This window comes from Lytechinus variegatus, chromosome 7, assembly GCF_018143015.1.
Source record: "Lytechinus variegatus isolate NC3 chromosome 7, Lvar_3.0, whole genome shotgun sequence".
Taxonomy (NCBI): Eukaryota; Metazoa; Echinodermata; class Echinoidea; order Temnopleuroida; family Toxopneustidae; genus Lytechinus; species Lytechinus variegatus.
Window position 1 is genome coordinate 8,964,126 of NC_054746.1, and position 23,908 is coordinate 8,988,033.

At 35.4% G+C, this 23,908-nt stretch overlaps 1 protein-coding gene across 1 annotated transcript; it reads left to right on the forward strand.

Moving 5' to 3' along the window:
• The first annotated feature begins 3,994 nt into the window (after nucleotides 1-3,994).
• On the forward strand, nucleotides 3,995-22,838 carry LOC121418379 (serine/threonine-protein phosphatase 5-like). Its single transcript, XM_041612216.1, has 11 exons — nucleotides 3,995-4,182; nucleotides 11,023-11,192; nucleotides 11,600-11,671; nucleotides 13,496-13,646; nucleotides 14,204-14,325; nucleotides 14,933-15,097; nucleotides 15,924-16,029; nucleotides 16,883-17,113; nucleotides 17,764-17,983; nucleotides 18,743-18,821; nucleotides 21,229-22,838. The coding sequence occupies exons 1-11, from the start codon at nucleotides 4,047-4,049 to the stop codon at nucleotides 21,283-21,285; spliced, it is 1,509 nt and encodes a 502-aa protein (XP_041468150.1). The 5' UTR covers nucleotides 3,995-4,046; the 3' UTR covers nucleotides 21,286-22,838.
• Nucleotides 22,839-23,908: the final 1,070 nt, after the last annotated feature.

Sequence of the window (23,908 nt, forward strand, 5' to 3'; positions counted from 1 at the left end):
TGCATCTTAATGTCAAGAGATGCCAGTGGTTGGTATCGAATTCAACTCAACTAGGAGTTGAATGTTCTAATCTCTTTTTGAGAATGTGCAAGTTTAACCCCTAAGCATTTTATAATATAAGCTGTGAGACGAGTGTCCATATCCTAGTGTCTGATAATTTACCTTACTGAGAGAGAAGAAAATCTCTTTATCTTGGGTGTCTTCAGATCCTGGTTTTTGGGGTGGTCAGGTGCCATGTTATTGCTATAATATATCAGGTAAATAATGTTTTTTTTTAGATTTAGGTATTTTCTCACTGTCTCACCTGCATAGGAGAAGTGAGAGTAGTGCTGATATTATGATGAGGGCAGCATCATTGAATTACCTCAAATTCAGTTAAACTTTTCTCCTGATGTTGCACACTTGACACTCCCATAAAGGTTTGTGCACAGTGCGGCACATATCGAAAAAAATCTGCTTGCACTGCATGTCCAATAACACTTTGTAGTTCTGTGTGTTTCTTATATAACGTTGGCTTCTCACATGAAAGGACCTAGAGGTGATTTTTATGATTGTATTTTTTTTATTATTCCCTTTTTTTATTTGATGATATTTTGAGTGATACTTGAAATTTAGAATCAATCTTTACATCAATGGATGGCCTACAATGTACTCTTTCAATATTTGAATTTAAAAAAAAAATTGTAAATATTACCCCAAGTCCCTTTCTTGCGGGAAACCAGCAATAATGTTTCCTCCTTATTTAAACAAAATATCAAATCCAATTATTTTTGTTTACCGGTATTCCTTGAATCTTGTATGAAGAAAATTGTGTCAAGTTTATGCTGCCACTATGAGAATTCATAATTTTGTATGAATATTTTATCAAATTTCAAGATTTAAATCCAATTATTTCCAATGCCAGTATGCTTTTCTAAATGACCAACTTTTCTATTACTGCACCAATTTGTAAAATTGAAAGGAATGTTTAAAAAAAAGTTTCAAGCCCAATGAAAGAGGCATTTGGTCCAATCAGCAGGACCATGGCAATAGTTCTCTTAGATTAATTCATATTCAAAGAGTAAATTAAAGCGAGAGAGGAGAGAGTGTGTATGATATTTCAATATCACAAAATCAACACGGCTGCTATACTTGAATTGTGTAATGCAAGTGAGATTGCCCAGGATGATTCACTTGCTTTACAGGAAATGCTATGATATTTATCACACAAATTGGTGATGAAAGAATAAATTTCATGGTTATATTTTGTTGTTGCCGAGAATATTTTGTTGATATTTAGTGATTGCACACTGAATAATGACTAGTCTTCCTCATGTTTCACATAAGTTTATCATAATAGAAAATAATAATTGACAATATTTATGGAACTCATTTATTGTTAAATATTTCATTTTAAAGTTCTCAATCGTTGCAAATGAAAATGAGCTGGAAATCTATTAATGATTGTGTAGAATTAAAAGTTCTACATTTGATATTTTCCTTTTCAACATTGTAAAAATAATGTAATATGGTTTATCAAAAGATTAAACCATGTAATCAAACATGGTTGCTATGTACACTAATCATCCCAGGAAGAAAAGTGAACGACACATGCTGCATGATATACAGTTCGATGTGTTTTATATTTATAAAATTTTCAATATATTGAAATGCATGAAAAATACGATTTTGTGAGCTTGAAGATATCCAAAGTAACTAAATGGACATCACATTACCCATGGTAAAAAAAATGGGGGTAGGATTCACACCCAGATGTTTTATTCTTTTCTTTCGAAATGGGTATTTTAATTTAATTTGGTACTCTGATTTTAAGAATATTTCTGTGACAGCAAACATTTCCAGATTGCCTTGACAGTGGTAGTTGAAGTTCCATCTTTTTCATCAGTTTTAAAACTCATTAAATTATCAATTACTCTAGTTATATGCTTATTGTATTATTAATTCAGTATAATGAATTTTAATGGAAAGATATACGTGGCATTTCATAAAACATGCATTCTATTTCTCACAATATTTATTGCAATATACTAAAGTAAATGGTGTCAAAAGGATAAAACCAATTTTGTATATTTTTTGTGAGAAAAACAATGAAGTCAGTGGCAATGAAATGATTAAATCACAAGAAAGTACACCTCATTGGTATTTGAATGATACTCAGTTGAGTTTTATGACTGCTGGGTTCCGTCTTATGAAGAGTTGTGATTCATCCGATCAACCTTGATTATGTAGAAATCCATCAATATCATAATTTTTTCCACTAAATATTTCACATTGTCACTTTGTAAACAAAGAGGCGCATACTGAATTACCAAAAAAACAATGAATGTACATGCATACATCATACATATGAATATGAATATACATCATACATATGAATATGAACATCATACATATGAATATGAATATACATCATACATATGAATATACATCATACATATGAATATGAACATACATCGTACATATGAATATGTACGATGTATGTTCATATTCATATGTATGATGTATATTCATATGTATGATGTATATTCATATTCATATGTATGATGTACATTCATATTCATATGTATGATGTTCATATTTATATGTATGATGTATATTCATATTCATATGTATGATGTATATTCATATTCATATGTATGATGTATGCATGTACATTCATTGTTTTCTTGGTAATTCAGTATGCGCCTCTTTGTTTACAAAGTGACAATGTGAAATATTTAGTGGAAAAAATTATGATATTGATGGATTTCTACATAATCAAGGTTGATCGGATGAATCACAACTCTTCATAAGACGGAAGCCAGCAGTCATAAAACTAAACTGAAGTATCATACATATGAATATGCATCATACATATGAATATGAATATACATCATACATATGAATATGAATATACATCATACATATGAATATGCATCATACATATGAATATGAATATACATCGTACATATGAATATACATCATACAGAATATGAATATACATCATAGATATGAATATACATCATACCTAGAAAACAATGCATTGGATATGTCAATATTGATGGCGATTCTTTGGAAGATGGGGCCCTGATCACTAAACACCATTGTTGTGTAGATACATTTTTTTCATGGCACATGTTTTCTTTCCATTGCTCATTGAACAGACCAGCTCTGAATGTGTCCAAATGCATAGGATATTACTTCTTTCATATCAAAAAATTAATTCAGGGAATCATTATTTCTGTTTTTTATTGAAATTTCTCAGGGTTTATTGTAAAAAGTTATATAAAGATTGAAATTCCTGAAACATTAATGAACAAATGTGATTTAATGACCACATATTTCATGTTTTTAATGTTTGTTGCTTGTAATGTGCTTAGTGTGCAAGTGAACCAACTAGACTTTTGAGAACAATAATGTTAAGTGATGTATTGCCCTTGAAACTAATGTATTGTTAACTAGCTATCACCAACTTCTTATTTTTTTTCAAAAAAACATTAGAAATTTGATTCCCCTTTTTTTAAATGCACTGCTTTGTTCAATAATAAACAAATTATTGCAATATGTTTTATTTTACCTTCGTCATGCTGCATAAAGTTTTTGTTTTTTTACTTTTTTTAAAACTATTTTTGGTTTCCTGATTTCATAACAAGTTTGGAAAATTATTTTCACTTTTATGAGCAAGAGAATGGAGGAGAGGGGAATGAGAAAGAAAAAGGAGAAGAAAGAATTAAATTTAAGAAAATGAAGGAGAAGAATGATAAGAGAATATGAAGTGGTGAGTGAATAGGAGGAAGAAGAATAAGATGAGGAGAAAAAACTATGTATAGTGGAAGAGAAGAAGAGTTTATTTTTTAAACAAGCAGAAGAATGATAAGGAGAAGATAAAAAGAAAGGATGAAACTTTGCTTGGATATACTTCCATTGTTTATCAACATTACACCTGAACTCACAAAAGATTCTCTTCTCTTCACAACCATAAAATTTCGTCACAACCTTTTCATTTCTGATTGTCCCTCGAAGATACCGTACTCCATTTTACAAAAATACATGGAGATTTCACGTGGATGAAGATGGCAGGCACCGGTGATTCATCGAAAATAAATGCGATTCCTGACATAAAAGTAGACAAGCCAGAGATCAGTGATGTCGACAGAGAAAAAGCAGAGGCTCTCAAAGATAAAGCTAATACATTTTTCAAAGGTAAATCACGCAATTTCTTTTAACTTCATTGCAATTGAGAGGAATGAACGTTGCTGTGAAGGGAAGTGCCATTAAACTGTTGATATAGGAACCGTACGGTACAGCTCCTGTACCAATGTGTGCGATTTCTTACGCACGTAAGTGGCTTAGGAGATATCACGTTTCCATGTAGGCAGCAGAAATCCGTCGGTTGGAGCAAGTTTAGATAATTTTTTTTCACGTTTTAAATTGTCTCCTCCTAGAAGAACACCCAACTAGTAGAAACCAGAGATTTCGGTCTAGTTTGCTTGATTATGATAAAAATTTCTTAGGAAATAATAGACAGCTGGCAGCCATCTGTTAGGTATGTGACAAAAAAAATGAAAATCCTCAAATCTCAATGAATTTGGTATCATTTGAAAGCCCTTAAAAAGACCTTTAAAATGATACCAAGAACTCAAATTTTCATCAAGAAATTATAAAGTTATTCCAGTTTAAGTCGCGCATATTTATCCAAATTTGTGGTCATTGTCTTAATGTAAAGTCAATGGAGTGCATAACCGATTTTTGTGACCATTTCGGGCATATTGTGACCATTTTGAACCCAAGTCTTCAACGGGCTCTAACTTCTTTGTTTTTGAGCCCTTTGAAGTAATTTAGGTATCAATGGAAAGGTGAAAGAAAACTCAATTGATGTGTAATCATTTCACTTGGTAATTTTTCTTCTTATTATGTGTAAAATAATTTCTTTTAATTAATTCTAATTAATTATGCAAATTACAATTACTCGCCTCTTTTTTTTTGCCAAATGAAGGTGATAATGAGAGATAATTTGTATATAATTTAGTTGGCATCAAAACAGCATCATGTAGATAATTTCCTAAATAAATTAGTTTAAAGTATTGTTTTTGTAATTTCTAATGTATTTCTTTGTTTTTCTGATATAAATTACAATTAGCTCTTTTTCAACTTTAGTATTGTGTACATGTATGTATGGGGTCTTTTTTTTACAAATGAAAAATATCATTCCTTTTGTACATGTACTTTGTATGGTATAAAAATACAAGTGTGCTTTTCTGATGTATTTGATTGTTTCACCAATTCTTTATTTTATTGTTTCAACAATTTGTTTATAGATGGATAATGTAGCTTTCATTTTGGAGACCGTGGGCATTCGATTACAATTTTTTTTAGGAAGGATGAGCAGCAGAGTCTGAGGGTGTAAAGATGTAGCATTGCATGTAATTCAAGTATCAAGAAGGAAACATAAAAATTAAGCTTTAATATATGCATTTCTTAGATATGTATGATTACAACAAAGGCCATGTTCGAGCACTCCTTTTTTTATGAAAAATAAGTTCATATTCTAGCGTGAAATCACTGCACATAAATAAAGCTCTGAACAGCAACAAAAACAGGCATCAAAGCTCCAACACTCAAAACAAGAGAACAAAAGTGACACAAAAATTTATACAAATCCCATCCCCATTTCAACTTATGAACACAACCCCCCCCTGCACCCTTCTTGAAAAAAAAATAATTATAATAAAATAGAAAAAAAATGAATAACATAGAAAAAAAATAGACAATAGAGCCATGTGGAAGTGAAATATTTCCTCTGAGAGTGAAAAATTAAACAAATTTTTTGCATTTTAATCATGGGCGGAAATTGGCCCCAAAGGTAGGGGGACGCTGGCATCGGCGGCGAAAGCCAACAATTTTAGGGGGGACCACCAAATTATTTTGATAATAAAAAAAAATACACCAAAGGTTATCAACCAAAAATTATAGGGGGACGCAGAAAACTAAATTTGACAAGCAAAAAAAAAAAGAAAAGAAAAAAAAAGGTTATCAAAAAAAAAAAATTTGAGGTGGGGGGGATCGTCCCCCACCTCAAATTAAGGGCGGGGGGGTACACTTCCCCCAGCTTTCGCCGCCTATGGATGCCGGCAACTCTGACAAGTTAAAAAAAAAAGTTTATCCCCAAACTGTTGTAAGGTCATTTTAACCCCAAAAAGTTTGACCAAAAAAGAAAAAAAGAAAGAAAAAAAAATGTATTATTGTTACATGTCCCCCTATTATTTTGGGTAGGGGGACGTGTCCCCCTGGGATTTCCACCCATGAATTTAATTTTAGAAAAGTCAACATTGATATTCCACTGTCAAAAGCAAATCCAGTTTCCAAATGAAACGATAATCAACCACCTAGACTAGACTCTTGACTTGAGTCACATAACCTTGGGATGATAAAATCTTTCTGTGACAAATGTATGTATTAAAATCAATATCAGAATAATTATCTACGGTATAATGACAGAGATTTCCCCAAAAAAGGCACAACATAATCATCAAGTAAGCAATTTGCGATCTAGTTCAATCCAGCATGAACGACTCACTATCGACCGCTCCCATCGCCCTGCCAACCGCAGGCGCATCGGGCAGCTCGACTGCCGAGAGACCGGCTGTGACAAGGGTAGCATCGCCCTGCCAAACGCGGGCGCATCGGGCAGCTCGACTGCCGAGAGACCGGCTGTGACAAGGGTAGCTGGCATCTCTTATATCTGGACTGCGCAGCGTCAGAATCGCGTAAGTTTGGATTTTTTGATAATTCAAATATATTTCCAGTCAAATTGTATACCTAATCGGATTCTTGTTTTACTTACCATTTTAAAATTTCGAACATTTCCGCGTCCAAAAATTTGATGAACTTTCAAGCTCCGATATCCACACTTTACAGGCGAGTATCCACATTGAAACTTATATGTACAGAAAGAGCACATCTTCAGCTGTCTGTTAAAAGGCACGAGATTGCACCTACTATGTGCGCATGCGCATTAAACCCCATTTTCAATGAGCCGCCCCAGACAGAGGCGATGCCACTCGTAGCAAAACCCGCGCGAAAACCGTGCCACCAAAACCAGCGCTCGCGATGCCCCGTATTCGCACATAGCTACATCTGTTTAGAGGATTTTTTTAGGAATATAGTAATCTAACTATATGGATTAGCTGGATTAACGAGAATGAATTATACTCACCTTAAGTCCTGGGTCAGTCCTTTTAACGGGTGGAATACTCGAATTGTCTATGTAGGATGTCGTGTGAACTTGACTGTGCGAGATAGAGAGTAGTGGAGTGTACAGGTGTTGAACGTAAGAATGGCGCCGTATGTAGCGGGATGGTCTGTGTGTGGAGGGTTTCTGGGGGACATGGTCGCACGCACTGTCGCACGTAGCTCTAGAGCGAAAGGTGTATTGGCGCACAAGAGCGAGAGATATGATGGCGCACTTCGCGCGGCGACCAAGTTCCCCATAGCAATTTTACTTGTTCATTTCTCCTCGTAACAGACGGCTTGCAATCGTGAAGCCCCCATTAGGGGATTAACAATACAAAACCACCTTGACGGGGCTCTTCAATTTTTTTCTTTATTTCGAATTATTTTTAAAAAGAACTGGGCTAAGACCTAAGTTAACCCCGGGAAATCGATGGGGCTAAGACAAGGACCTAAGTTTCAGGAAATGCAGTGTTAAAAGCATACTAGCTCATTAGCCCATTTGATTTGTGTGACAGCAAATTTCCTTATGAAAGCAAAAGTAGATGGTGAAATGGGATGATTTTCATAAAGAATCTGTTAATCACATTTCCATTTTCCACCAAGGTAATCCTTTTGCAGGAAATGAATTAAAGGAAATGGGCCTCAAAATCTGGAGACTGTCTCTGCTCTGAAATTGGGTACCCAAATTCTTGACAAAAGTCTGATATTGGAGATAATCTCCCAAATAGGAGACAGTCTCCCATATTGGCTTTGTGCCTCTTAAAAGGCGAATATGTAATTTGCACCGACTTTGAAGGAAGCCCATTCGAGCTGGAATCCCCCAATATTACCCAGTGATGTGTGACTCAAGTCCGTTTATGCTGGATTCGGTCTTGGACACAAACTCAAGGCCAGTGACTCGGCGACGAGACCGGGTTTTTTCCCCAAAATTTCACAGAATATTTTCAAACATCACTCATACAACAAGGTGCGACAAACCCTCTTGCCCGCTTCAGTTTGAAGATCCATCACTCTCTAAAGTTGATGACCAATCTGTTGTTTGTTTGGTAGAGACTCTACTTCCGTAGGGCTGGACAGATGGCCGTCTTGATGCAATACCTGTAAGAAACCAACGTTGCACAGCAGCCTGTGTCTCGAATTCTGATGGTGTTGGACTTTCTGATGATATCCTTAATAGTTCTATAATGGTTGAAGTGCGGAGACTTAGTCTTTAGTCCTCCTGGCACCTCTTGATGGTTGAGAATTGCCAATCCACCTCAGATGTCGATGTCGGCACTAGCAGTATTCTTATGACATGGCACAAGTTGTATTGTATTGTATTTATTTTCCGTCATTTTGAAATTATAACAACGATAGACATATTAACAATTACAAAAAAAAAATCATTAAAAAGACGGAGGAATTGCCCTACTCAGCGTTAATAACATATCAACTCTGTTTTACAGACGGGTCCCTTACATAGATATATATGTAAATTTAATACAGGAAAAGAAAAACTTAAAAGTTGACTTACAATAGAGATGTTGACAAAATGTGACAAAGTTAGAAAAAAACATATTTACAATATACAAGATAACAAAGTAAGAAAGTAAGAATGAGGGATCTGAACTGAAAATTACAACAAGTCTAGAAATTTTAAGGCCTTTTTTTAATGCATCAATATTTTCCAATAATTTCATGTGATGGGGAAGAGTATTATAATGAGATGCACCTCTGTATTGGATAGTGCGACGAGAGTATTCTGTTTTGGGTTAGGTTAAACAAAGTTATGAGAATTACTTGGTGAATAATGATGAGAAGATGGTTGAAACATATCGGACATGATTGGAGACAACATGTCATGGACTGATTTATACACAAATATGTTAAGATTTTTCTTACGTCTAGATTCAAGAGAAGACCATTTTAAAACTGAATGAATTTGTACATTAGAGATATGATCATATGGGTTGACTTTCATTATTATTCTGCTTGCACGATTTTGGAGGGTCTGCAATTGTTTTGTAAGTGTTTTTATTAGAGGAATAAATCAGTTGCGGGATACATCTCCCAGGTGAACAAGAACATTCTTCCACAGATGGTGGAACTTCTTTTTCTGGAAAATTTGCTGTTTGAGCTTCATCCACTCCACCTCAACAAGGTCCACGTTACAGCCCTTTGCTATCAAGAGGGGTCTGAAGTGATCACACAATGTGTTGATCAGTTGGATGGTGGATTGGATCCAGTATTTTTGCTCCAGGCAAGAACTTCAACTTCAAGAACCTTGAAATTGTTGGTCTGAAAATTGGCAACATTTTTCTCAATGACCTTGATTTGGACATCCTGGAAAGTGAAAGTTGGAGTCTCTTCTGCCTCATTCCCGTTCAGTGCCTTAGATGATGGCCTGGTCTTTCCTCCTTCTGATTCAGCCCAGCTTGCGCTATAATGACATTGCTGCCTACACTGGAAACTGGTAGATCATCCTTCTGAAAGCTAAGGGAAAGCTCTGCAGTATACTCGACCATATCCATGTAGTGGTTCATATGGAACGCAAACTTAAAGATTTTAGCATCTTCATAATTATAGCCATTCACTTTGGCTGCATGAGCTGAAGAATGTCTTTATGCTGACCAGATGTTGGTAACCTAGCATTTTCGTACTTTTTCGGCGATTGTCCACCCATCTGGTTCTCTGTGAACATCTTGGCTTGACTACATGCTTGTTGAGCGCTGAAGCCGCAGGTTTCACTTCTCGCCACTTCTTGGCAGACCTGCTTTAGATGTAGTGCACTTGCATCATAAGTTCGTCAATCTAAAATAAAAAGAACAGCATGAGGTAGTAATTACATGATTCACATTAAACACTTCACTCCATTCGTAAAATACACTGACAATCTCTAATTCAATGATTTCAGAAACAATTATTAGACTAGACACTAACCTCTTCTTGGTGAACCATGAACCAATCCATGGTCTTGCACATATTGCTTTGTTTTGATTTTTCCCCATTACCCGAGTCTGTGCGCGTGGTGCTGCTACCACAACCAATGCCCATACGCTGGTGAAAATTTCCTGAGTGACCAATACTTAGTGTGCAAAATTAATTCATGCAACGAGACAATGAGAGACGATTTCACCATATAGTTAAAACACATCGGCACATGCGTAGCAAACTGACTGCTTCGCATCTTTCCACATCTTGTGGGCGTTGTGGCACGTGCCAGTAATCCAAGCTGTGGGGAAGTTACAAATTGATGCAGAGGTTTGAGGTTCAATCCCTGGTCATGTCTTTCAGATGGCGACGTTAAAGGTCGGTCCCAGATCTAAATAATCATATCTGATTGATACAAGTCTGACAAAACTCAAATATACACACACACACTTTCCAAGGTTGGGGATGTTTTGGTTTTTGTGGAATCGACCCCCGAGATTTTGCTTCTATTATAGTATGCAGAACGTGGTCTGTGGTACAGTGCAAATCCCCAACTCATTGGAGCTAGCTGGAGGGCTAGGCTAGGTTGTTGGCGTGTTAGGTATTAGGGTAAAGTGCGGAATCTCATATACATACATATACATTTAGGGAAAATTCAAATATTTTAGAGTCTCATTTAAAAAACTTTACACAGTTGCACTATAGCTCTTCAAACATGAACTGCTGTGATTGTTATTGGATATTTATACATGTAATCATGTTTTTTTCTTCTATATTTCATCTTTTTCTTTTCATACGTCAATTGCATCTATTTTCAGTTTGAATAGTAGTAGTGTATTTTTTTCAAATTTCCATGTATTGAAATATTTTTCTTTTTATTATTGTTTTGAACCATTCAAGCTCAAGATTTTCAACAGGCAATCACCTATTACTCCGAGGCTATAGAGATCAACCCCACAGTAGCTGCTTTCTATGGGAATAGAAGTTTTGCCTACTTGAAGACAGAATGCTTTGGGTCAGCGTTGGAAGATGCAAGCAAGGCCTTGGAACTAGACAAGTCTTATATCAAGGTGAATATATATTGTCTTATGATTTCATTTATTGCACTATTCTATCTATATGTATCATTTATTCAGAACTTCAAAATACAATAATAATATATCATTGCATAAAATTACATAGAATATCATATACACATGCAATATTTTGTTACAGTCTTCCAAGTGACTTTTTGACATGATAAATGCAATTAATAAGCATTAATAAAACTGGACAAATTTTGCCACTTGGAGCATAGTAAGATAGTGTAAATATGGTTGGAAAGGCACATATATCACAGAAAGTAAATTAATAGAATTTTAGTTTTGTGTAGAGAATATAGTTTCTATTTCATAGTAATATAGAAAATCAAACCAATTATTTTTCCAATATTTATTGATTGATATTTTTTGTGTAAATTTTATTTTTTTCTTTTCAGGGATACTACAGGAGAGCCACAGCTAACATGGCTCTTGGGAAAATCAAGATAGCATTGAAAGACTATGAAATGGTAAGAAATTCATTTAATCTGTAATTTAAAAGCCTGAAATTGATTTAGCTTTTAAAACCTGTGTAAAAAACTGTATTAAACATTCATTGATGTGTGTTATGCACAAATTATGATCCAATCTTTTTTTTTTCAGCTTTTGATTAATTTTGAAAGTTTGAATTTTGGATAAAGAGCACCCTCTCAGTAGTTTTTATTTCCTTTAAAAAAAAGGCACATACAAGTAAAGATAATGTCCTTACATTTTCAGCCATTTCCAAGTGTGAATAAGACACGAATTATGCAGATATATATATTTATTTACTCTTTGCTTTAGATGAATAAAAATATAAATCACAAGATTTATTCAGTGGAATATATTATTTCACGTTTCTCTCGCCATAATTGTTTCAGGACATACAAAATTAATATGATTTTATGAAAGAATTGAAATAGTAACATGGATGTTTGAGAGGGAGATGTTGGTTTTAAAAGGGAATAAGGCCTTTGAAACAAGTTTAATGGTAAAGAAAAATTGAAGAAAATTAGAAAGTAGGGAATTTTTTAATACTGAGATCGCTATTGCTTCATAGATCCTCCCATTGGCAATGCGACCAAGATCTGCAATGTGACACATATGCAACTTCACCATTATACCTAGTCTATACTCTGTAGTACATTCGGGTGTCCTTTTCTATGAGAGGAAATGTATTACAGCTTCCTCAACAATATATCACGGATGAATTTTTTGTCTCATTAGAATGAACAGAAAGATATGTTTTATGGTTATTTACCATTGTTCAAATTTGAGAGTTGTTCATGTAGGACATCATTTCTACATTTTGTTTGCATTGCCAATGGGAAGATCTCTATACTGATAGAAAGTGTGTTTTTTTTTACATTCATATGCTCATTACTGGTACTTTCTTAATGCTCTTCTAATTTTCTAATTCTTTTGTTTATCTTAATTCTTTGATTTTTCTTATTTCATACTTTTTGTAAGCTAACTTGTTCCAAGGGTTTCGTTTTCCTTTAAGTTATTCAGAATTTTCCAATGAACAAGGAAGTTCTGCCGAATTTGATAAAGAACTAAAGCTTGTCCTTTGGTAACAGTATTTCCTCATATTTGATGCTTCTTAGAATCACAGTACATCCAATTTCCTTGTCCTCTTGTGTTATCCTTATTTTTTAACAAAATAAAGCATAATGATTGGTTGAACAATAGTGCATGCATGGGTTTACATGCATTTTTAGATTTGATAGTCTGACATTGCAATGATTGTGTTGTGGGTATTCCATGTTTAAGATTACTTGATTACCTGATACTTTTTTAAAATTAAAAAAAAAATTTGTATTATTTAAGACATAGCGTGGGCATAAATTAAGTCCATATTTAGATTAAATATTCCTGCATTGCAAGCGGTAGTGTTGCTGGGCTTCCATAGTTGATTAATTGAATGATTGCAAGTCTTTACAAGGAATATTGCTTGCATGAGTTTCCACCTAATTGATCAATTGATTACAACTCTTTAGAAGAAATAGTGCACAAGAATAAGTATTGTGAGCATTCAGAATGAAGGTTAACTGGGGACCGTTTCATGAAAGTTGTCAGCACTGAAAAGTTGTCTTCTCCAACTGTTACCATAGTAACAGTCAGAGACCAGTGTCTCTCAGCCAATCAAAACCAAGGATTTCACTAAAATAGTTAGCACTGACAACTTTCATGAAACACCCACCAGATCAAATCTTTGAAAGGTGAGTCCTAGTGGCGTGGAGATAATGGATGGCTTTTGGGGGCACAAACCATTTTAACCAAAAATTTGTAAATATGTTATGTGTCATTGTTAGGTGGTGAAGTACAGACCGAATGATAAGGATGCCAGGACCAAGTACACAGAATGCAGTAAACTGGTCAAACAACAGGCCTTCGAGAGGGCCATCCGAGGCAACCCTGAGGATAAGAAGTCTGTCATCGATACCATTAATCTAGAAAACATGAGTAAGTAGGGTTACCATTTTTTTTACATTCCGCATACATAGAGACCGTAGGGTTTTATGCATTTATTAAGAATTTTTTTATAAGTATCATTATTGATATTATTGTTGTTGTTATCGTTGTTATTATTAAGTAGTCCCTTAATTTTGCAGTCACCCCAATGAAACCAACTCTAGTACAGCTACATAAATTGAACTTTGTAAAAATCATTAAATCTAAGCCAAAAACAAGCACACCTAAGATCACCAACATTATTGGAAAAAATCTGACATTTTACTCGAATCCCATGCCTTATTTTGCTTATCTCTGAGTAATATCATGATTTCTACCAGAATCCTTTGGCATATATATTTTTATTAATGCAAACAAACACTTCGGTTACCAGTGGCGGACCGTGACCTGTTGGAGACAAAGCATTGGAAGGGCACAGCATTGTTCACAAACGATATAGTGCCCCTCCAATCATTGCCTCCTCCGGGTCACAGTCCGCCACTTTCGGCAACGTTTAACTCATTTTTATATCGTTACAACAACTGGCAGTTTCTTTTGATATTTTTCAGTCATTGAAGGGGACTATGAAGGGCCCGCTCTGGAGAATGACAAAGTTACCAAAGACTTTATGGTGAAGCTTTTACAACATTTCAAAGATGAAAAAACACTCCATAGAAAGTATGCTTATACGGTAAGTCCGCTGCTAATAACAATGAAATTCGAATGAATTTAGTTGATATTCTGGCTTTGTTGATTTATTAATCCATTACTTTCTGGGAGCATTTCATGTAAGGACTTATTAGATGTTACATGTAGATGTGATAGTAATAATTGTAACATTCACGATTGTAAAAGTCGGACACTCTGCCTTCCAGCTAATTATGACCAAGGAAAGTTGTCATATCTGACAACATGTCGGATGACAAATGTTGATGAAACTCTCCTCAGGATGCTGTTCAGTTGTTGGTATATGAGAAATTCAATCCAAGTAAAGAGTGTACATATATATTCCTACATCCTGCGAAAGGGCGAAGGCTATAAATGGGTTTATTCCATCATAATACACATATAGACATAAAGACGAAGGTAGAAGGCGTTAAGACACATTATGAACAACGAAAGAAGACGTGAACGTGAAAGATATATATATATATGTATATACATTTGTATGTAAGAGAGAACGAGACTGCCTGTTAGTGTTTGAAGAAATTGACATCTCTACAGTCAGTTATTTGAAGATACAGAACCATTTACAAAAGCGTGTTTTTTTTTGTTTGAAATTTTTTCCACCCTTACAGATGTTAGTACAAATCTTAGCGATGTTTAAGAAGTTACCTAGCTTGTGTGACATCACAATACCAGAAGGCAAGAAGTTCACAGTATGCGGCGATATTCACGGACAGTTCTATGATCTACTCAATATATTTGAGATCAATGGCTTACCGTCAGAAGAAAATCCATATGTATCCTTTTTTGTTCCTTCATGATGATAAAAATATGGTCCATTTATATAGGGTAGCTACTATAATTGCATATACTCTACTGCACTTGATACTTGGTATCAAATTATTACCCCGGCTGTAGCTGAGTGGCCATTTAGGCGCAAAAGCATTCAAGTAATTAATCCTACCGGGTACCCATTCACCTCACCTGGGTCGAGTGCAGCACAATGTGAATTAATTTCTTGCCAAAGGGATTCAAACCCACGACCCTCTGTTTCAAACCCGAAGATTAATCCACTGGGCCACAATGCTCCATAGTAGATGGTTGCCAATTGCATTGTTTGCTGTTGTCAGTCCATATGTCCCATTTTACTTCGTGCTTAATCAAAGAACTGCTTGATGGGTCAACTTCAAACTTGCTCCATTTCTATTCTTATCAAGAGTTCCAGGTATCCAACCCATGGCTATTAATTAGAAACCAGTGAAATGTAAATTTATGGTAATTTGTCTAATCTGAAATGCATCAATCATGGGGGAGGCTTGCTTCCTACAGCTAGCACGGCTATGGTAGTTCAGTTGTTTTTAGTTGATTTCAGCGTTTTGGGGTGGGGTATATTTTCAGCTTATTTTAGCTTTCCTCTTCGTAAGTACATGCATGGGAGCTCTTGTAGTTTTAGGGGCATGGGGTTTCAACACTTTTTTTTCAGCTCTTTTATTTGTGTTCTAATTTCTTCCTCAGGTCTATAAAAAACCAGGACAAAATTATGATGAATTTATTATGTATTGAATAATGCAAGTTGATATTATCTTTGGTGCAATATAGCCTTAACTTGTCATTCATTTGTAGCTATTTAATGGTGACTTTGTAGACAGGGGGTCTTTCTCTGTAGAAGTTATTCTCACACTCTTTGGGTTCAAGCTGCTTTATCCTGATCACTTCCATTTATCAAGAGGTTAGTACATGCGGTCTTTGACCCCTTTCTCATCTACTGTTGAAAACCAGTTTAATGTGTAATGGGAATGCTCAAAGCGATCTTAAAGTGATTTCACTTTGCTCTGATTAAAAAAAATCATTTTGGTTCTTGAAAGGGGGCTAGACATTAGGCTTATGGTGTAAAAATACCATCCTAAAAGTTTCAAAAGTACCATAAGTATTGGACTATAAACCACACCTTTTCCTCGGCAGACAAGAGCCAAAACTCGGGGTGCGGTTAATCTATAGAGCTAGGTCTGTGCCGAGTCAAACTCAGCCTGAAAATAAATCAAGACCACTAACAGTTTACAACTCGTCGCATGGCCAAGCATAACCGCTTGGGGCAATAACTTAGAGGTGTATTAGCCAACAGACTTTTTGAATCCAAGAAAATTGGGCATAAGCTGAATTTGTCTTAAAGACCGTGCTCAAAATCAAACTAATTAATTGCTACTTGAGTCTAAATTAGAGACTTTCATCCTATATTGTCTGTTTCAGGGTTTTTGAGGACAATACTAGCACTCGTACACATGTTTCATCTAAGTCTGAGAATTTTTAAAATTATCAGCTACTCACAAAGTGAAACGATCCATTCAAGTGGTCTTTCAGATCAGTTTGGAAATCCACAACAATGGTGTATTCAAGACCACTTTAACCTTTAAACTAGTTTACTAGATTATATCCTGAAGTATGTAGATCATTCCATGTTGAATAAAGATCTTTTATATAAAATGAATACATATTGGATTTTGGAGCATCAAAATCATTTCATATCATTATTACATGAAGAATTCTCAATGTGAATAAATAACCTCTGATTATTTGATGCATAGGTAACCATGAAAGTGACACGATGAATCAGATGTATGGTTTCTATGGAGAGGTGAGATCCAAGTACACCAATCACATGGCGGATCTCTTCCAAGAGGTCTATAACTGGCTACCTCTGGCACAGCTCATCAATAACAAAGTCCTGGTCATGCACGGAGGGCTGTTCAGTCAAGACAACGTAACGATAGACGACCTGAGAAGTATAGATAGGAACAGACAGCCGCCGGAATCGGGTAAGTTGATGATGTTGGTGGTGATGGTGATGGTGATGATGAGGATGATGATGGTGATGATAATGATGATGATGAGGATGATGATGATGAGGATGATGAGGATGATGGTGATAATGAGGAGGAGGAGGATGATGATGATGATGATAGTGGTGGTGATGATGATATTGATGATGATGGTGATGATGATATTGATGATGATGGTGATGATGATGGTGATGGCAATGGTGATGGTGATGATGATGATGATGTTGATGATGACAGTGATGATGATGGTGATTGTGATGATGATGAAGATGATGATGATGTCAGATGATGATGATAGTGGTGATGATGGTGATGATGATGGTGGTGATGATGATATTGATGAAGATGATAATGATAAGAGTGATGATGATGATTTTGATGATGATGGTGATGATGATGATGATAATGGTGGTGGTGATGATGATGATGGTGATGATGATAATGATGATAATGATGGTGATGATGATGATGATGGTGGGGATGGTCATGAAGAACAGCATTTGTATCTGAAAAAAAAATTCAAAGGCCACGTTGGTGGCAATCTATTCAGTTTGATTCTGATGTCACCAAAAAGTTCCTAGGACACAATAACCTAATTACATGTATGCATTATTTGTTTTATGCAGGTTTGATGTGTGAGTTACTTTGGTCTGATCCCCAGCCTAGGCCGGGTAGGTCACCCAGCAAGAGAGGTGTCGGGATCCAGTTTGGTCCAGATGTCACCAAGAAATTCCTGGAACACAACAACTTGGAGTACATCGTCAGGAGTCATGAAGTTAAGAACGATGGCTATGAGATAACTCATGATGGGAAGTGCATTACAGTGTTTTCAGCGCCTAATTACTGGTAAGAATAATTGCCTACTGTGTATGTATGTGCAGTCTCTCATTAACCATGTGTCATAATTAGCAAGTCTTGAAGTATGCGTTTTGCGACAACTACTGGTATTAACGATACAGAGAATAAATGAACATGGAATTTATTTTATTTGTATAGGGGACTTAAAATGTTTTGTTGGGAAAAGTTATGTTATGTTGGAAAAAGTTATGCTACTTGATTATTATTGTGGTAAAAATGTATGTATCAGTGAATTAGTGTGCTATCATTCAAGTGGGTGTTTATTGTAACACTACACTGCTCGGAATGTTGCATTATGGGTACCGAAGCGTACATGATATGCAACATAAAATCTTATTGATCAATACGCAGTTGTGCGCATCCTCTTGTCATGATCTGACCAATACTGTCGTGCATTTTCATGCAACTAGACATGTAAATCTTTGTGAAACACCCCCCTGGATTTGAGTAGATGAAGATTTGATGTTGTGTGCACAAGACTGCTGATTTGTATTGGCTGTAATGTAGAGCGAATTCCTTAACACGTTTTAAAGTTGAATTTTATTACCACCCTGAAATACACGTTTGTCCAAGAATTGTATGATAACTTTGTAGAAAATTACCTGCAAAATGCATAATCAAGATATTTTTATTACAAATACATATTTTTTGTGTGTTGCCATGCTTTTTTTTTATTGTAAAATTTAGCATGGCATGATATACTTTCCAATCTTTATTCATGTAATCTCTTATTTACACAATTCACAGTGATCAAATTGGCAACAAAGGGGCTTTCATTAATCTAGGTTCAGACCTCAAACCAAACTTTAAGACGTATGAAGCAGTGGTAAGTAAATCATTTGGATTAGATCATTTAGGCCGTCAGACACTGAATGATCTCTCTATAACACATGTTTTCCATAAACCCCGGCCTGCATCTGTGCAGGCTCAGTCACTTTATGGGATAAAGGCATTGTATACCTTGCTCCAATTTTGAACATCTTATTAGCCCTGTATTTAGCACTCTGGGGCAGTATTCTGAATATTGTCTTTTCTCCATATTTTATCTTTTCTCAGGGATATGACAAAATCAGTATTCTGGTGGATGTCATAACTTTTGTCACAAAAATTGTCATAAATTTTGTCTCATCTCTTTAGCGCGCACCAAAATTATGCGGACTTAGATGCGCGTAATCCTTTTATTCAAGCAAAAGATGTGTCAAAAGTTATGACAGGGGCCGTAGCAGTCATAAATTTTGTCATAACTTTTAGTACCAAATATCCTGACACCCTGCTGACTGAATGTCAAGTATATAATGATATTGTTTAGATAAGATTGTGTTATTAGTTTCACTCATCATCCATGACAATTTTCAAAATTATTTTTTCATGCTGCATTTAGTTAGGCCCTGCTTATTAATTCCTCCCTTTTTTTCTCTGTTTTCCTTCTTTTTCTACTTCTCCTCTAAAATCCTTCACAGCGCCCTGTCTCTCTTTGTAATTAAGCGCATCAATATTTGTGTAGTTGCATGATGCCAGCAACTGTATTTGGGATACGCCCTACCTGTCACGCGGCCTTCCTATTGGCTAGAAGATTTTTATTGGATTGCTTCTGAAAAGATGGGCGGGAACTTTGAGAGATATGACAGGGAAAAGACAATGTTCAGAATACCAATTTGTGACAATCATAGCGGTGTCACATCTTGGAGAGAAATGACAAAAGTTATGACAGTGTTCCAGAATACCACCCCTGGTTTCATTTAAATGCTGGAACCTGTTGCATAAATTTTTTGCCTTAAAAAAAACTCTGGTAAATAAACAAAATTTCTGGCAGAAATATTGCCATTTTCTTGTTTGTGCAACAGGGTCCTAGTCTAAAGGCCACACACCACTAACTATTCCCCATAGACTCGTGCATTAAAAATGAGATTTGAAAAATTACCAAAGATAAGTCTTAATAATGACACCATCCAAACCTTTTCCATTTGGTAGTTCATCCAATATCCTTCAAACGCTAAAAATATGAAAAGGGGTTCTTTATCATTTTTTCGTGCTACGGGGGCTCACACCAAGACTACATGCAAACTTGGTTTCAGTCACAGTGCTCACAGGGTTTCTTGGGCAACTACAGTAATTAAATTCCCATAAAATCCAGCATTGACAAAGTACTGCTCTCCTATGGGACTGAACAGATCCAGTAGTAAACCCTATTTATGCCTATATGAAAAAAGTTGTTCACATATGCACTGTTGATTTTATATAAATATTTTTATAAACATTACATCATTTTAGGTACAGGTCTAAAGGGGATTTCTGAAATTGCTGGATCCCATTGGTAGTGTGCATCCTAAAGTTGTGGTATATCTATGGAAAGCCAATTGCAACACAATTCTCTAACAAGACAGGTTCAATTTATCAACTCATTTGAGACTTGAGTCATTCATAATTGTCTGAGAATAATAACTGAGATATTTTTCTTCCACATTATTATCTAGAGGAAAGAATTCAGTAAAATGTATAAAAGCATATGTTATAAACATTTTATTTTACATGGTTAGCATCCCATAATTTTGCAGAGTTAGACCTTACCCTAAGTTAATTCATGGGTCAGTATTTGGTCCACTTTAACTGAGGCCATGGTCTAACTTTCTGCTAAAATTACTAGAAGCCAAAAATCTGAAAACTTTGTTTTTTAAGTTGTATATATCTTGTCACAGCTGACTATCCATAGTTAGACACTTGAGGGGGTACTTCATCAAATGATCATGATAGCATGTGCTTTGACCACTATTACCGTAAGGGATGCTTACCCACAAAATATAACGTAACTTTAAATCATGTCCCGAGGCATTGTGATATTGGTCTTAAAAGTTGTGCAACTCTTGAGAGAGAAAAAATTTGTTAAACACCTTACCAGCACATTCTTTTCACATATGTGGAGGAGGGAGGCGCAACTAAGGTATTTCTGGTATACGGAATTGACTATATTTTTGTGCATTTGGTCCGAAGGTGTTTCTGATATGCAGAATTGAGTGACTATATTTTTGTGTATTTGGTCTGAAGTTGTTTTTTGGTATACGGAATTGACTATATTTTTGTCTATTTTGTCCGAAAGTAATTCTGTTATTTGGTCCCAAGATATACCTGATATGCATGGCTAACTAAATTTAACATATATATTTTATTTATTATGATGATGGTTTGACTTTGGCCTGCATTAGCAAATAAAGATTTCTTTTTTGTTTCATCATCAGCCTCATCCTAACGTCAGACCGATGGCCTATGCAAATTCGATGTTTGGATTCATGTGATGATACCTTCATTCTTAGTTAATTAAAGACACTGTGTGTTTGTGTGTGTTGATTTCTACCAAATGGACATCATTCTGCCAGCTTTCGCCTGTCTACCGTTAGTCACCCTAACTTTATCGGAATCCCTGCATTGCGTGGAAGCTGCTCTAGGTGGAAGGTACAACACACCCCAACAAAATTTGGATTTGAATAGATGGAGAAACTCAAACAAGCAAAACACTGAAAATTTCATCAAAATCGAAAGTTTGGATATTTTGCATATTGGCATGAAAGGGTGATACGCAAATGAGAGAGCTGATAATGTCAGAAGCTTGGTACTTTTGTTGTATTTTATTTTTGAAATATCAAATATTTCAGTTTTTTAGTAAAGAATGGTAAACATGGTTTGATTTCATATGGCAAATGTAAAATCATTTGTGTAATTGTGCTTTGGTGAAGGACTTTTTACCATCAACTCTTCTAAAAAAATCAGTGCTTATCTGATTTTTTTTTTAATTTGTTCAAATCATCTTCTTGTTGGGATGGACTTGATGATCTTCCAGGTTTGGTGTTAGTGTTGAAAGTGTTAATAATGCTTCTGAAATGGCATTGGTAGCTCAACACCAAGTGATGTTAACACCCAACACCGGCTTCATATCAATTTGGTGTTATGAAACACGATTAAACATGGTCATCTTTCCACAATACATGGCGTCTTGTCTTCATCTGTATCCAAGTGTATCCAGCATGTCATCAATGTCTGTCTCAAGATCTCTCGACTTGCATCAATGCGAACCTTTCACTTCACAGAAACACAGAGGAATTATAAAAAAAGAAAATCCCAATTGACGACTGCCACCAAGTACCCTATGTGGATGCTCAGGTATAGCACTACATATCTATCAATTCACAAATTGTTAAGCTTTTGTTCTCAACGCACACATAAGAATTTTTGAAGAGTTACCTTGTAATTTTGGCTACTGAGTGTAGCCTTCCTCAGCGATGTGACCCGATTTGACCTTAGTGATGCAATGGTCATGCCATAGATATTCGGAAGCTTGCCATGATCACGTCAATCAATTTATTTGAAGCAATGAAGATTTCCAGAGCAAAAATGTTCACCTGTTGGATTGGAGAAGCAGATGAAAGATTGTTTATCCATTCAAGCAGAAACTGCAGAAGAAATTGCTTCGCTTTTCCTACCCATGTGTTCAATGGTTGTATCATCAATATTCGCAATGTCTGCCAAGAAGCTTTTGAAGGGAAAGTCCTCTCTAACAAAAGTTAGTATAGAAAAATAGAGAGAAATCAAGCAAGCATAACGCCAAATATTTCATGAAAATCGGATGTAAAATACGAAAGTTGTGATGTTTTTATGTTCACATGCTAGTCATCGTGGAAATTAGGAAATCTGTTTTACATCACCAGCTTACTATTTCTCTTGTATTTTATTGTGTGAAATATGGAATATCTTAATTTCCTCAGAGCTTTCAACAAAACAGTCAGACCGCAGGTCCCTATGCTAATGAGCAAAAAGGCCAGATTCATCCAAATCATCTCGTGGCTGAATCCACCTCCTTGCAAAATCTCCTGATTCGTGAGATTTTCTTTCTCTAAGAATTTACCTGTTTAAACTCAAGTTAAATGAAATATTATTACACCATCAGATAGAGTAAAAGTTACTCTTTCATATTGGTCATTTATTTTGTATACAATATTTTGTTAAATAAGTAAATTTCTGGCCTGAAAATGTGCCTCAAAACTGAATTTTCTTCCTCTGTTTTCTTTTGCAAATTGTGCAAAACTTTTTATTTTGAGCCTCAATGATATCTATATGGCCATAAAGCTGAACTCTTGATATGCGGCACATAAGATCACACTTTTCCCACCAAGTTACAAAACGAGATTTGTGAAAATTTTGTACTTGCATGAAATCCAGAGTTCTGATTGGCTGGATAAGGTTCACAGAACAACAGGCGCAGGGTATTTGAGGAGATTACCACATGGGAAGTGTGACCTTCCCACGAACCCAGGCACTGAAACCGTTGGAATTTGCCATTGTGTCGTCTCTTTGACCAATCAGAGAGCAGTATTCTTGTTTTCAAGCTGCTTATGTACTTGGCAAATGAAAAGTGTGATCTTGACCCGATTAACCCAATTGTTATTTTGAAACCTATATCATTTCAAAGCATACACATTCAGCATTATCATGATATAAAAATCATTTGGGCCTCAAACTAAAATAAAGTGTGAAAATAGCAGCTTTTGTCAGGTGAAAACATTTATTTTGTAGCATATTTTAGATCAAAATTTTAACCCATATTACAAAATCTTTGAATAAATCCAAACACATGACCTGAAAGAATGATTCTTCTTCTTTACAATGGTACCAAATTCATGAAATTCGATGCACAATTAGAGCAGCAATGACCGAATGAAAAGAGGTGTTTTGGTCCGCATCAAGCTCATTAAATATACAAAACATCTCAAGTCATGAATATCACTTGGATGAAAGAAGCCACTTTCTTGGGACCTGCAGTCTTACTGAAAAGGTTTGATTCCTCTGTGATCATGTGGAACAGTCATATTTGCAACACATTTTTTATTTGATCAAGTGCTTTATTATCAAAACTGCAAAAATTTG

Bases quoted from the DNA above. Each gene is read 5' to 3' on its own strand.
- LOC121418379 (XM_041612216.1), top strand. From the start codon at position 4,047: ATGAAGATGGCAGGCACCGGTGATTCATCGAAAATAAATGCGATTCCT. The intron at 4,183-11,022 runs GTAAATCACGCA...GAACCATTCAAG, and splicing joins AGCTAATACATTTTTCAAAG to CTCAAGATTTTCAACAGGCA. The intron at 11,193-11,599 runs GTGAATATATAT...TTTTCTTTTCAG, and splicing joins TAGACAAGTCTTATATCAAG to GGATACTACAGGAGAGCCAC.